At 49.3% G+C, this 14,306-nt stretch overlaps 2 protein-coding genes across 2 annotated transcripts; one reads left to right on the top strand and one right to left on the bottom strand.

Annotated features, from left to right (window-relative positions):
- Positions 1 to 598: 598 nt before the first annotated feature.
- crygs2 (crystallin, gamma S2) lies at positions 599 to 4,310 on the top strand. The gene is made up of 3 exons (XM_061234146.1): positions 599 to 607; positions 1,986 to 2,321; positions 3,943 to 4,310. Exons 1-3 carry the CDS (start codon positions 599 to 601, stop codon positions 4,213 to 4,215), a joined length of 618 nt encoding a protein of 205 aa, XP_061090130.1. The 3' UTR covers positions 4,216 to 4,310.
- Positions 3,938 to 13,271, bottom strand: lcmt2 (leucine carboxyl methyltransferase 2). The gene is made up of 14 exons (XM_061236023.1): positions 13,170 to 13,271; positions 12,232 to 12,356; positions 11,732 to 11,813; positions 11,058 to 11,247; positions 10,375 to 10,531; positions 9,787 to 9,976; positions 9,169 to 9,276; positions 8,673 to 8,760; positions 7,918 to 8,154; positions 6,950 to 7,195; positions 6,462 to 6,559; positions 5,855 to 6,042; positions 5,234 to 5,369; positions 3,938 to 5,119 (listed from the first exon to the last, which is right to left on the bottom strand). The coding sequence occupies exons 1-14, from the start codon at positions 13,212 to 13,214 to the stop codon at positions 4,958 to 4,960; spliced, it is 2,052 nt and encodes a 683-aa protein (XP_061092007.1). The 5' UTR covers positions 13,215 to 13,271; the 3' UTR covers positions 3,938 to 4,957.
- Between the last annotated feature and the right edge of the window lie 1,035 nt (positions 13,272 to 14,306).

Here is a 14,306-nt window from a genome sequence, read left to right as displayed (position 1 = left end):
GCTAGTGTGAACATTCAATTGGTTTCTCTTAGCCCCGGCCTAAGGACCGTGTGAATAGACCTTCTGATTACCAAATTTGCAATCTTTCAATAAATTTCTGAATCCGAGCTCTCCGTTCTCCGTCCAGATTTGGTATTTTCTTTTTTTTTTTTTTTTTTTTTTTGGTGTAATACAGAAAAAAGGTTGCTGAGTCATTGACTGGTTTTTGTGCATTCAACGCAGTGGAACTCAGGCCAACGCATCTGGACTGCTGAATTTGGCAGAGGTCTTGGCTGGCGGGCTGCGTGGTGTGGTGGGTACGCCTGTATGCTGGCACTGGTTCGGGGGGGGTTTGTGGCAGGCGGGGGGCGGTGGGGGGGTGCATTCAGCAAGGGCAGCAGAGAGTGGTCAATGGGCCGTAATCCCACTTCACATTTCTGGAAAACCTCAATAGCATTAGAATCACTGACTCAATTTTTGGATGGCATGACAAAGCCAGTCTGCCCGTTTGATAAACCCGGTTGGGTATAAAAGAGTCTGGGAAGCCAGGCCTGCCTCAGTCCCACCTCACACTCAGACTTCAGGGAGACAACCCAAACGGGCTTAATCAACAGCAGCAATGGGCAAGGTGAGTACGGGCCAGCCGCGATTCTCACGGGCAATTTCTCATTTATGGGCACGATAATCCCAATTTGAATGGCACAGTAGCATTGCACTAGCATAGCGGAGAACAGGCATCAACGTATATGCTACAGCTAGCATACGAGGAATCCACCTGCACACTTTGGCACCCAAGAACATTTTGATTTTTTTTCTTTAATAGGCTGTACATTTCATTAAAACTGGGTCTTGAAAGTTCTTCGACCTTGCGAGGAACAACCCTCAAAATAAACAGGTGAATCTAAATCATGCAAATTGCGTTGAAGTTGAAGTAGGTTCAATTTTACACTTGTGTTCAGCATGTTGTCTCTTAAAAAGGAATGAAGTTTATGTGGTTACAAAGAAAGGTTTTTTGGAAACTGGCTGATCTTGGTCAGTTGAGCTTTGCCGACAGCACGTACAGTTCTCCGTTATACTTGTCTTGTGCTGCACAGGCTGGACAGTGAACACCATCTTGTCACCGTGACAGTAATTGACAGAAAGCTAAATCCTCTTATTCACTGTGACAGTCAGGCCTCTTTTGGTTTTGGTTTGGTATGAGTGTTTTCAAATATATGTGGAGGTTTGGCTAAGTGTGTACGTTTTAGCTTTCAGTGGATAATAGCTTAGATCATCGATTCTCTGCGGATTGTTCTTAACTCAGGAGGAAATTCAAGCCTACAAGTCTTCAACTGTGGCTTCCAGAGGCAAATTGTCCGGTCAAAGATGACAGATTTTGCAATGGAAAATGCAACTGTAGATGCAATGGCACAGGCACATCAAAACATGATTTGATGAGGTCATTAGTCAGTGATGGATCCCTAAAGATGGTATCATTTGGTAAAGTGTCATTTAGTTCGGGAGAGTGAACTGTATGGGCCAACCAGGCATCTGCTGAGAAGCAAGATCAGATCCCCTGAGCATCCTCCTGCCATCCATGCTGAAAAGAATTGCGTAAGCTAGGTTTTGAAACTGCTGGTAGCAGGTTGACCAGTTCAGACCAGCTGAAGCGATGTTTTGAAAAAGCTGGTTGACCAGCTACCAACACAGATGGGCTACCAGCACTAGCTCGTTGACCAGCTCATACCTAGCTAGACCAGCTTATGACCAGCTTGGTCATGCTGCTTGACCAGATCATACCCAGGTAGGCCAGCTTATGACCAGCGCATAGCCAGCAAGACCAGCTTTATGACCAGATCATACCTAGCTAGACCAGCTTCATGACCAGCTTGGCCATGCTGGTTAACCAGCTCATACCCAGCTAGACTAGCTTATGACCAGCTTGGTCATGCTGGTTAACCAGCTCAAACCCAGCTAGACTAGCTTATGACCAGATTGGCCATGCTGGTTGACCAGCTCATACCCAGCTAGACCAGCTTTACGACCAGATCATACCCAGCAAGACCAGCTCAATTTTCAGCTGGATTGTTACAGCAGGGGTGTTCCCGCTTTCTTCCCAGATCGTGTTCTACGAGGACAAGAACTTCCAGGGCCGCCGCTATGAGTGCGACAGCGACTGCACGGACTTCCACTCCTACCTGAGCCGCTGCAACTCCATCCGCGTGGACGGCGGGGCCTGGGTGGTGTACGAACGGCCCAACTACATGGGCTACCAGTACGTGCTGACCCGCGGAGAGTACCCCGACTACCAGCGCTGGATGGGCCTCAACGACCGCCTCTGCTCCTGCAAGATGATCCACTTCGTAAGTGTCCCCCCTCCCCTCCCCTCCCCTCCCCCTCCTTGTACTCCTTCCGTCTTTCTCGTTTCTTAAACCTCTCCGACTCCCAAGCCCAATATGAAGTGGCTCAGCGCAAATCCCAAGGAGTTTTTGGCTTTGGTTGAGAAGATAGAGAAAGGACTCGGAACTGTACTGTCCTCTAGGGTCCTCTTCACACTTGCTCCTGTGTTCGATCTGCACTTTTGTTGTACATCGCTCTGGATAAGAGCGTCTGCTAAATGCTTTGTAATGTAATGTGATAGTGTAGAGCTTGCCACAGTTCTTCTGCAGACCTCTGTAACCACAGTGTGCTCAATGGCTAAAGCCATTCAGACCAAAGGCCAGAGAGATCAATAACACCATCCACTGCTCTTCCACACAAGCCAACCTCAACACTGACCACTATAGTAGTAAATGTGTGGATAAAGGCACATTCTACAGCCTTCACTCCTCTATTACCAGGAAATTAATAGACAGGAATGGATTTGTTTACAGAGCGTTGTATGGGCTAAAGGAGACTTCTATAAGGTTTGGTACAGCTTACCAGGGTTATTGTGCTGGACAGTCAGTTGTGGGGAAAATGCTTTCAGCTTGCGTATAACTGGACAAAATCCTTCATTTAATAGCAAAGATTTGCTAATAAAGACAGCAAAAAGCGTAAATAAAAATGTATTGCACCACATAGATTTTGAATCAATAAATATGCCTCAGACAATGTTGTAAAGTGGGTTAGAAACTGTGTCCTGTTGACCTTGACCTTAAATGGATTTTAAAGTCAAACATGGCAATGACAATACTGTTATGCAAGAGATTTCAGTCCAACCGATTCAACTACTAACACACAAACATCTTTTGTATTTACTAAAGATCAATAAAAGTTGATTTTCTGCCATATTGGCCACCATACTTTTCTGTGTTCAATTGATCTTGCTTGGTGCTATTGAGCCAACCAGAAGGCAGGGATTCCACTTTTTTGAGAGCATTTAATAGGTTCCATGTGTTCCCAGACAAGCTCAGTAAAGCATAGAAAATGATTTGAATCCAGAACAATTATGTCATTGACCCTGGTCTTTTAGGCACTACTTTCAACATTGGTCACTGAAGTTCCATCTCAAAATGAATACAACTGTTCCCTTAGTGTCAAACCTGATCACTGAGAAATATCCACCGTGAGGTGTCAAATTTGGGGAGAACTACTCACCTCCTGCCATGCCCTCCCTCCCCCTTCTCTTTCACCCCACCAACCCTCACCCTTCTACCAAAATCTCCTACACTGACACGCTGGCATATACTCCCCAACACGCCTCCTCCTCCCCAACCCTGACCCCAATCCCCAACCCTGACCCCCCCCATCCCTGACCCCCCATCCCCAACCCCCAAACCCCAACCCTGACCCCCCATCCCCAACCCTGACCCCCCCATCCCTGACCCCCCATCCCCAACCCCCAAACCCTGACCCCCCATCCCCAACCCTGACCCCCCCATCCCTGACCCCCAATCCCCAACCCTGACCCCCCCATCCCTGACCCCCCAATCCCCAACCCCCAAACCCCAACCCTGACCCCCCCCATCCCCAACCCTAACCCTGCCCCCATCCCCTCTGCAGGCTAGCGGGACTCAGTACAAGATCCAGCTGTACGACAACGCCGACTTCGCGGGCCAGGCCTTCGAGGCGACGGACGACTGCCCCTCCATCCTGGAGCGCTTCCGCTCCCGGGAGGTCCACTCCTGCAAGGTCCTGGAGGGCGTGTGGGTCTTCTACGAGCACCCCAACTACCGCGGCCGCCAGTACCTGCTGGAGAAGGGCGAGTACCGCAAGCCTGTGGACTGGGGCGCAGTGTGCGCCACGGTCCAGTCCTTCCGCCGCCTCACCGAGTGATCTGCGCCATCCTCCTCCTCCTCCTCCTCTTCCTCCCTCCCTCCTCCCACGCCCTGTTCCCTCTCCCTGAGGTGAAATCGCTCTCGGTCGCCCGATGTTCCTCAGACACTGGAAAGCCCAGGTGGCGACTCTGCTGAAGTCCCGGTTGAAATAAAAACCTCTCTGTCAAGCAGCTGAGACGGGTTTGCGTGTTCATTGCGAGAGCGTCCATCTTTGTTTTTCGGTCTCACTGACTCTGACTGACTCGAGGGACTGCATGTACGGCTGTTAAGTCACGTTCCATCAGTGAGTTCCATGTGAATGCATGTAGTTGGTCTGGACAGTGTGTGTGTGTGTGTGTGTGTGTGTGTGTGGGGATGCCCACAACTCAAACACTTTTACTCATCATCATCACCTTGTGTACAAAAAACATACACAAATTATCTCAGTGTGTGTGTTTGACAACCACAAGTAACTGGAGAGAAATTGCAGCACCATAAGTAGTAGAGTCCTTGTCCAAGTGTCACAGCAAGAATGTCTCCTCTGCTAGATACCCAGTGTAGGTGAAGCTCTCCACACAGATGAGAAAGTGCAGGAACACAGAGCAGAGGCCACCATTTAAAACCCCAGGGCTGCTGTACCAAGGCTCAGACTCCACTTGGGCTCTCCAGGACCAGGGTTGCCCACCTGTGTCCTAAGGTGCAGCGCCCTGTGATGTAACTTCCTGTGGCGTAGGCTCCTCACAGTGCGACTGCAGTGCGACTCAGAGCGCCGGCCGCAGGTCCAGGGTGACAGGCCGGGGGTTCAGATGCGTCCCGAAAGAGAAGCAGTTCCCCCCGCCGCCCGTCACCGCGATCACGGCCCCCTCTTCGTCCAGCGGCTCGGAGCGGAACGAGTGCAGCATGAGAGGCCAGGGCACGCCAGACTGGGGTGCAGAGGACGAAACGTGCCTGTTACACGGGCTCACCGCTTCAGTCGGATAGTATGACGGAGTTAAACACACGAAACAAAAGGGTCAAATCGTGGGGAAATGACTCACCGTGTCCAGGCTGTACTCCACACTGCCCCCTGTGGTCAGGTCGATCACCGCAACCCCCGGCACACCCTCCGCCTGCAGCCAAACCCCGCCCACCAGCACCAGCTTGTGGCCAATCACGTGCGCAGAGTGAGAATACCTTGAAGAGAAGGAGAGGGGAGGTTAATGTAAGAGCAATTGGAGTCACGCTGGAAACCAAACTGATTTTGCAAACAGTGACACATCTGGTCCCAACTCCTGTTAGGCTTGTTTCTTTCCTTTTTCTAAACATGGAATTACCATACACCTTAAAAAGCCTCTAGCTGCCATAAATTAAGTAAGCGTATCCAGTGAGGTCCGATAGTATTTGGGACAGTAACGGCTGTAATTCCTCCACGATTTACTCCGTATTTAATGCACTCCCTTTAAAATTGTGTCACTTTCCAAATGCTTACAGACGTTGCAACTTCATAAAATAAAATTAAAAGAGAAGCACAACAGAAGGCACTCTTCAACACCAAAGACCTCCCCCCCCCCCCACATTGGTGTACATGGACCAAAGGAAAAGGTGGCACGTGTGCAGTGGGTTTTTGACGCGTGTGTGGATTGCGCTTGCTCAGGTGTCGTGCGAGCAAGGTGTCTCACCTGGGCGCAGGTGCAGGGTGGACCCGCAGCCTCGCCCAGCAGAACCCCGTCTCGGCGGGCCGGAGCACGACGGCGTCGCCCAGCGCCGCTCCTCCTCCGCCCAGCCCGCCGAAGATCACCGCCCCCCCGCCGTACCCGCAGGCCGAGTGGGAGTGCCGCGCACCAGGGGGCTCGCCGTCCACCGGCACCTGCCAATCACCGACCACACGGCCATTTTACAGTGCAGTACGGGCATTTATAAACCTTTATTTCACGAGGAAGTCACACTGAGATTAAAACCTCTTTTACAGATGAGACCTAGCCAAGACGGGGTCAAATAGCAGCATAACAAAGTCACAATCACGGGACCATTACAATACATACATCCATCCATCCATCCATTTTCTTGACCCGCTTATCCTGAACAGGGTCGCAGGGGGGCTGAAGCCTATCCCAGCATACTTTGGGCAAAAGGCAGGAATACACCCTGGACTGGATCTACTATAAGGATGGAGCAAAACACTGCTGCTTTTGGCTGTTGGTTGTTTTCTGGTACATGTCTTGGAAATCCAGTCTAAAATGCTTTTGAAAAGTTACATTTTTTTCAGTATAATAATCAATGGCTGACCTCTGTCCAATGCTGGTCTTCCACACACAGGAAGTGGGCGTCTCCCAGCACTGGCTCCGCCTCCGTTCGGCCTCCAAACACAAACAGGAAGTTCTGACCTAGGTGAGAAGTTGGAAGGGGTCCCTTGTTGATATGGCAGGTTTGATGCATTTTTGGCCGCATTTAGCTTTCTGTTTGGCGGCCTGTAGCATAGTGGTTAAGGTAAATGACCGGGACACGCAAGGTCGGTGGTTCTAATCCCGCTGTAGCCACAATAAGATCCGCACAGCCGTTGGGCCCTTGAGCAAGGCCCTTAACCCTGCACTGCTCCAGGGGAGGATTGTCTCCTGCTTAGTCTAATCAACTGTACGTTGCTTTGGATAAGAACGTCTGCCAAATGCCAATAATGTAATGTAATGTAATAATGTTGTGTTCAAGTATTCACTGTGTCATTCAATGGCAATCGTCTCGATGCATTTTCCCTATTTCTGCCTGGTTTACGGCCTCACCTCTGTATCTGAGAAGGGTGGCGGTGTGCCGCCATCTTGGTAAGGGCGCGTTGCCCGTGCAGGCCAGTTCCTCCACAGACAGCCAATCACGGGCGGGGCCGTCTGGGCCAGAGGGGTCAGGCAGGGAGGAAAGGTCATAGGTCATCCGGAGAACGCTTCCGATTGGATGGAGCGGAGAAGTTCGCCCGCCAAAAACGACGACGCCCCAGTCCGGAATGGCGGTCAACGTGTGGTACATTCTAACACCTGGGGGAGAACAACGGTAACGCAACGGTATTAGGATATTTACTTAACACAAGAGGATTATCAATAAGCAAGGGGGTTATAATTACTTTACGAATATTGATTTTATTTTTTATTTTTTTAACACGCTGCACATGCTAATGGCTAAGAAGAAGATCCACTCCTTTGAGTTTGAACTGGACACAAAAACTGTTGTGGGGCCCTATACATTTTTGGGTGTTTGTACATGCCTCTCACAGACTCAGAAGCCCGACTTAGACAGAGGTAACGTACTGGGCATATTAGTGGAGGCAGAAATGCTAGAGGCAGAAAATTTGCAAGACCAGGCTTGATACGGTCATAGATACTATCTAGCTTTTAGGCAAACTAAGCAGTAAGTACACTTTAGTGGTAGGAAAAGACGAGCATTGCTGGGCTGAATGGCCTGTTATCCTTGTTATGTTATGTTGTTACGTTATGAATGATGTTGTTATGTTATGTCAGGCGGCCTGTAGCACAGTGGTTAAGATAAATGACTGGGACAGGCAAGGTTGGGGTTTCGAATTCCAGCGTAGCCACAATAAGATCCACACAGCCATTGGGCCCTTGAGCAAGGCCCTTAACCCTGCATTGCTCCAGGGGAGGATTGTCTCCTGCTTAGTCTAATCAACTGTACGTCGCTCTGGATAAGAGTGTCTGCCAAAATGCCGATAATGTAATTTGTCACGTGGGAACAGATCTCTCACCCGTCTGTGGCCCCAAGCAGACACACCTCCACCCACGTGGGCCTCTGATCAGGAGCCGGGCCCCGTCCCCTCTACCCCCCCTTCCGGCCCCTCCGCTCAGCAGGACGGCCCCGGGGCCCAGCGCGGCGGACCCCATCCCCAGACCTTCCCAGCCGGGCCCCTCGGGGGCCGCAGACAGGGGCGTCACGGGGAGGGCACGGGGGTTCAGTGCCGGTGACACGCAGGGAACTGCAGACTCTGTAGGGAGCCAGGAGGTCAGTGTAAAACAGGCGCTGAGGGCCACAGTGAGCTATTTGTTGTATTCAACTAAGATGCAGCTGATGGGGAGGTATCATTTTTGTTTTTAAATTATCACGGTGGTTTTCATGCTGCTTAATGTCCCTCTGTCAGTCAGTTGAACTAAGGATTATATAGAGCAGCACTGCTCAACTCCAGGTCCTGTGGGACACAGTGTCTGCAGGCATCTTCTCCAACCATGCGCTGCACCGCCAGATTTCAGCAATGAGCTTACTTCCCGAACCAGGGAGGTGAAATAATGACCGGAATCGGGTGGTGTAGCGCGCGGTAGGAGCAAATCCCTGCAGACACTGCGGCTCAAAGGAACAGGAGCTGAGCGGCGCTGATGAGAAGACTACGGGTGAGTTCAGACCAACAGCAGCCCAACATGGCCGCCGGTACTTGAATAGATGTGTTGTAAAAGCCTTGGTAAAGCAGACTGCAAGTGGACGATTAGAGGAGGCAGTGGCTGGTCTTACCGGACAGCGGGCTGACCAGTGCCTGGCTCGTCAGAGGGCCCCTGGAGGCGGTGAGGATGAAGTAGTGAGAGCATTTCTGGTGCCACTCCTGAAAAAGAGAAGAACAACAGAGCGAGAGAGAGGAGGAACGTGAGCATTACTGAGGATGTTCGATGGACCATTATTTAATACAAAGGCAAGGTGCATTAGGACACAAAAAAGGTCAGAGAAATGGAAGATTCTGGAAGGTGTACATCAGAGATGGGCAAGGAGGGCCATATCAGTTTGTGGTTTTCGTGCCAACTTCTGCATACAGCAAATTTGCTCATTTAGGCAATTGCTGTAAACAGAAACCTGCAGACGCACCGGCCCTCCAGGACCAGAATGGCCCACCCCTGGTGTGCATCATGGGGCGGGGGGAGGAGTTAGTGAAAGGGGTGAACTTTCTCAGCGAATGAGGCGGCGTTTCTCTGACAGCGGGGAGGGAGGGGGTGTGGCTCCAGCTCGACTGACGCACCTCAAACTCGTCAAAAGGCTCCAGGTTCTCCACTCTGTGTCTCTCCTCCTCCGACACGAGGTCCAGGTAGAACTGGTTCATGTCCAGACATGCACAGCGCTCCCAGCCCTGTGTGCAGCACAGATAACAGCAGTTACAGAGAGATTACCAACCCACACACCTGCCACTATCAATACCAGACCTGGGTCAAATATGTCATTGTTTTGGGTTCAAATTGTTTTCTATGCTTTACTGAGCTTGTCAGGTGTATTGGAACCTATGAAATACTCTCAAAAAGTGCTCGCCCCACCTTCTGGTCCTCTTAGTTGGCGCAACAGTACTAAATCTTTTTAGACAGGCAGGCAGACAGGCAGACAGGTAGGCAGACATGCAGACATACGAACACAGACAGACATACATACATACATACATACATGTATACAGATAGGCAGGCAGACAGACAAACAGTCAGACAGGCAGACAGATACACAGATAGACAAACACAGACAGACAGGCAGAGAGACAGATAAGCAGACTGACAGACAAACAGGCAAGCAGACAGACAGACAGACAAACATAGACAGACAGGCAGGAAGGCAGGCAGACAGACAGACAGACAGACAGGCAGGCAGTGGTTACCCTGTCCAGGAACCTCCGCCTCTGTGCAGCAGTGTCGGGGTAGTGACCGATCGCGTGCAGGGCGGAGTTCAGCTTCAGGAAGTGTTCCTGCATGACCCTGCCGAAGGGGTCACCAGGGCGGATCTGCTCGTACATCACAAACAGCGATTGGGGGAAGAGTCGTGCCGCCCAGCCAATCACAGCATCCGACCTAAGACACACCCACAGTGCAGTTAACACAAAAATACTTTTGTTTGTTTATTTTCCCCATATGCATTCAATATATTAGTGTACGTAAGTGACACTCAATGATAACAGATGCAAATACGACAATGTTTTGGATTCAAATACATTTCTCCGTGCCTGAGTGTTCTTGCCTGGCGCGACTGAGCCAACCAAGAGGACCAGAGTATGTTACATGTTCCAATACAGCAGACAAGCCCAGTAAAGCTTAGAAAAGTATTTGAATCCAAAACAACGTTATTTGACCCAGGTCTGACCGACAGACACAGCACACACGTAAACGTGCTCTCATGAAGAATGACGGCATGCATTAAAGTTTAGGAACGGAGTAAGAGAGAGAGAGAGAGAGGGGGGGGGGGTCCTGACCGTTGGGTGTCCATGTACGTGAGCACCACTTCAGACAGGAGCAGGGTGGGGGCGCCCCACTGCACCCCCGCCCGGCTCAGAGCCTCCTCCACACCCCGCTCCTCACGCACGTCCACCCCCAGCAGAGAGTACCGAGCACTGGACACGCACACCGGGCCTGGAGGACAGGAGCTCACAGACGCTCTGAACAATCACTTAACATATCAACATATTAATCCCGAATGCACCGACTATGCCATCTAATCGTATGTTGTGGAATTACTGTGACCCTGATGAACTGGCGTCAGCACTGTTTGATGCTTAAATCTGCATTTTTACTTATTCATTTGCTCCGGATAAGAGCATCTGCTAAATCGCTAAATGTTAATGAAACTGTTTTACAGTACCAAAAATGAACAAATACATGAACAAATACAAATACATAAAAAAATAGATTAACATCTTTATATACTGCTTAGTTGAAGTGAAATTATTCTCAATACAGTACTACGGGATTAATAAGTATAGGGGTGGTTTCACAGACACAGAGTAAGCTTAGTCCTGGAATAAATTGAGTTTTGTCTAGGACTAGGCTTAATGTGTGTCTGTGAAACTGGCTTATCCACTCAAAAGCGTATTTAATATTATGTACATTGTGAGCAGTGAGCAGGGTTCGATACGTCCATTGAATAAGTGTGTTTCACCATTAGGACTGGGGGAGTCGGGGCTCCAGTCCTTCAGGGCGTCCTTCAGGTGATTACTGCCTTTGATCAGAGCAGCTTTGCGTCGAGCTACATCGGGGAAGTCCACCTCATACACCACCACACGCTCCACAGCGCCCTCTGCCTGCAGCCGGAAGTACAGCGAGTCGAACCCGGCCCCCAGAGACAAGACCTGGTGGGAGGGAAGGGAGAGGGAGAGGGAGGAGGGGGGAGAGGGAGAGGGAGAGGGAGAGAGAGAGAGAGAGAGAGAGAGAGAAGGTCACACGCAAATTTCAGAACATTAATGTATGTCTAGATAATCAAAGACACTGTGAATAAGAAGAATCCTCTAAAAGCATTACATTACATTACATTTTATCCAAAGCGACTAAGCAGGAGACAATCCTCCCCTGGAGCAATGCAGGGTTAAGGGCCTTGCTCAAGGGCCCATCGGCTGTGCGGATCTTATTGTGGCTACACCGGAGATTGACCAGCGACCTTGCGTGTCCCAGTCATTTACCTTACAGGCCGCTACATAAAGCAATTCAGGGTTCTCACAAGTGTTATTAGCGAGACGGCAGTCGGTGTTTGTGTACTGCGTGAGAACTGTGCCGGGAACATGATTAGCAGCACTCAGCGAGCCGCGGTAGGCTTGAGTTCAGGAAACGCTGCCTCACCTGTCTCCTCGGACAGCCTTCAGTCACCCGCAGAAACCTCTTCACACAGTGATCCACAGCACACCAGCGCACATAGTAACCCCTGAGAGAGAGACACACACACACACACATACATAGTAACCCCTGAGAGAGAGACACACACGCACACATGCACATGCACATAGTAACCCCTGAGAGAGAGACACACACACACACACACACACACACACATACATAGTAACCACTGAGAGAGAGAGACACACACACACACGCACGCACGCACACATGCACATAGTAACCCCTGAGAGAGAGAGAGCGAGAGACACACACACACACACACACACACACAGTAACCCCTGAGAGAGACGCACACACAAACCTGACTGGCTGTGTGCACTAGTGTCATTTACCACTGCACGTGTTAAACTGAAATATCGCAGGGCTGTTTCGAATGAAAAAAAATGAACAACATAACGCTGTGTAGCTGTTTGACTGCACACTGTTGCAGCAGGACCTCTGACCTGTTAATGAGTGGCGCTCTCCGCGACACTTTGCACACAAAACTCTTCAGGAAGTCATCGCGGAAGTAGCCTTGCGCCGCTGCGGACACCTTGCTAACCACACTGCTGTCATTGGTGCCTTGCACCTAGGGACAGAGAGAAAGCTTTAGATCGTGAGGTTGTGTTGACTAGGCGGCACGGATGGTGCAGTGGGTAGCACTGCCGCCTCACAGCAAGGAGGTCCTGGGTTCGTATCCCCGTCGGCCGGGGCCTCTCTGTGCGGAGTTTGCATGTTCTCCCCGTGTCTGCGTGGGTTTCCTCCGGGTACTCCGGTTTCCTCCCACAGTGCAAAGACATGCATGTTAGGCTGATTGGAGAGTCTAAATTGAGCGTAGGTATGAGTGTGTGAGTGTGTGAGTGTGTGTATTCCTGCCTTTCGCCCAATGTATGCTGGGATAGGCTCCAGCCCCCCTGCGACCCTGTTCAGGATAAGCGGGTTCAGATAATGGATGGATGGATGGATGGGTTGTGTTGACTGACAAAGGTCAGATCTGTGATTATGATAAAGTGATTATGCCTCCAACAATCCCCGATATAAAGGACAGGTAAAGGCTATTTTAAGAATGAAACAGATAGGTCTGCTTACAATAAGAATAAACAGCTGGAGGCTGTTGACAAAAAGGCTATTAAAGCATATCTCAGCTCAAAGCATATGTCAGCGGTTCTCTTCGAATTCCAATGTGAAGACTTTGATTTTGTCTAAACCCGAACAATGTGGAGTCTATAAGTTAGAAATAAAACGCGAGATATTAGAGGGAACAGAGGATTCGCGACTTCTAATTGTAAGGCGTGGGGAAAGTCGAAATCAGCAAATCACGAAAGCTATGTTCATTATTGATCGCACAATCTAGCTTCAAAAAAAGAACAAGCACGATAATTCAGCACACATAATAACTCACTGCTGTATCTTTGCCCTGTTTCTTCTTTCTGTTGCATGCCTGCATGGTACCGACTATGGGCTACTGTACACACAGGACTGTACGGAGAGCATGAAGTTCGATTGTGCAGCGATAGATTATTCTTTCCTATAGAAGACGATCGAGTAAAAACATACACATTTAAGTCTCATACTGACGTCTAGTGGCGTGGAGTAGTAGAAAACCAAGGTGACCATATTTCTTAAAAATATCTTCTATGTACTTGTGCACCCAGAATACAGTATGTATCTTACTTTATTTAGAAAATAATTGTGGTGTCAATTATTTTTCAGTGAATGGCTGAATTTCAACCAAATTATATGAAATAATCATAATTATAATGTGGAGCCTGGACCTTGGCTTCCATTTCAATATTTTCTCAGAAAAAAAAAATATATAGTTGTTTAAATTGAGTCTAATTTGAGGCTGCTGGATCTAACTGGATGTTCACTCAGGGAGGGTCTGGGCAAATATGCATCATAAGATTTAGTGCTTTTAACTTGTGGAAAAACCTGTGCATTTGTAAGTCGCTTTGGATTAAAAACATCTGCCAAATTACAAAAATGCAAATGTTAAATAAAATAAAATAAACCTAATTTAATCTGCAGCCCGTCTGGTATTCAATGTTCCCAGACATTCACATGTCACCCCCCTGCTCAGCAACCTCCACTGGCTGCCTGTTATGGCTCGCATCAAATTTAAAACTTTGGTGCTCGCATACCAGGCAGTTAAGGGATCAGCCCCTGTATATATTCAATCCCTTATCAAGACCTATACACCAACAAGACCCCTCCGTTCTGCCACTTCATGCCGTCTGGCGCCTCCCCCTCGCCACACCTGTACTTCACGCTCACGACGAGGTCTCTGACCTCCTTCAAGCGAGCGCAGACTGAAGACTCATCTCTTCAGGCTACACCTTTCCCTCCCTAACTCACCACCATGATTAGCCTTAGACTGTAATGGCACTTATGTATAGATTGTATAGATATTGTTACTTGTATAGATATTGTATAGATATAGATTGGCTGTTGTATTGTTGTACTCAGGGTATTCTAGCTGCCAACTGTGGTATGCTAGTTTGGAAGTTGATTGTACTCTTCAAGGGTTCTGATTATCTGT

This window comes from Conger conger, chromosome 3 (assembly GCF_963514075.1).
Source record: "Conger conger chromosome 3, fConCon1.1, whole genome shotgun sequence".
NCBI classification, from domain to species: Eukaryota; Metazoa; Chordata; class Actinopteri; order Anguilliformes; family Congridae; genus Conger; species Conger conger.
Note: the sequence above shows the minus strand (reverse complement) of the source record. Positions and strands in the feature narration are given on the sequence as shown.

What these genes read in the sequence shown, in the direction of transcription:
- lcmt2 (XM_061236023.1), bottom strand. Translation starts at nt 13,214, where the DNA reads ATGCAGGCATGCAACAGAAAGAAGAAACAGGGCAAAGATACAGCA. An exon ending in ACTGGTCAGCCCGCTGTCCG is followed by an intron (nt 8,155 to 8,672) that starts GTAAGACCAGCC and finishes GGCTCCCTACAG; the next exon opens with AGTCTGCAGTTCCCTGCGTG. An exon ending in CTGCTTGGGGCCACAGACGG is followed by an intron (nt 7,196 to 7,917) that starts GTGAGAGATCTG and finishes GTTCTCCCCCAG; the next exon opens with GTGTTAGAATGTACCACACG.
- crygs2 (XM_061234146.1), top strand. An exon ending in CCTGCAAGATGATCCACTTC is followed by an intron (nt 2,322 to 3,942) that starts GTAAGTGTCCCC and finishes TCCCCTCTGCAG; the next exon opens with GCTAGCGGGACTCAGTACAA.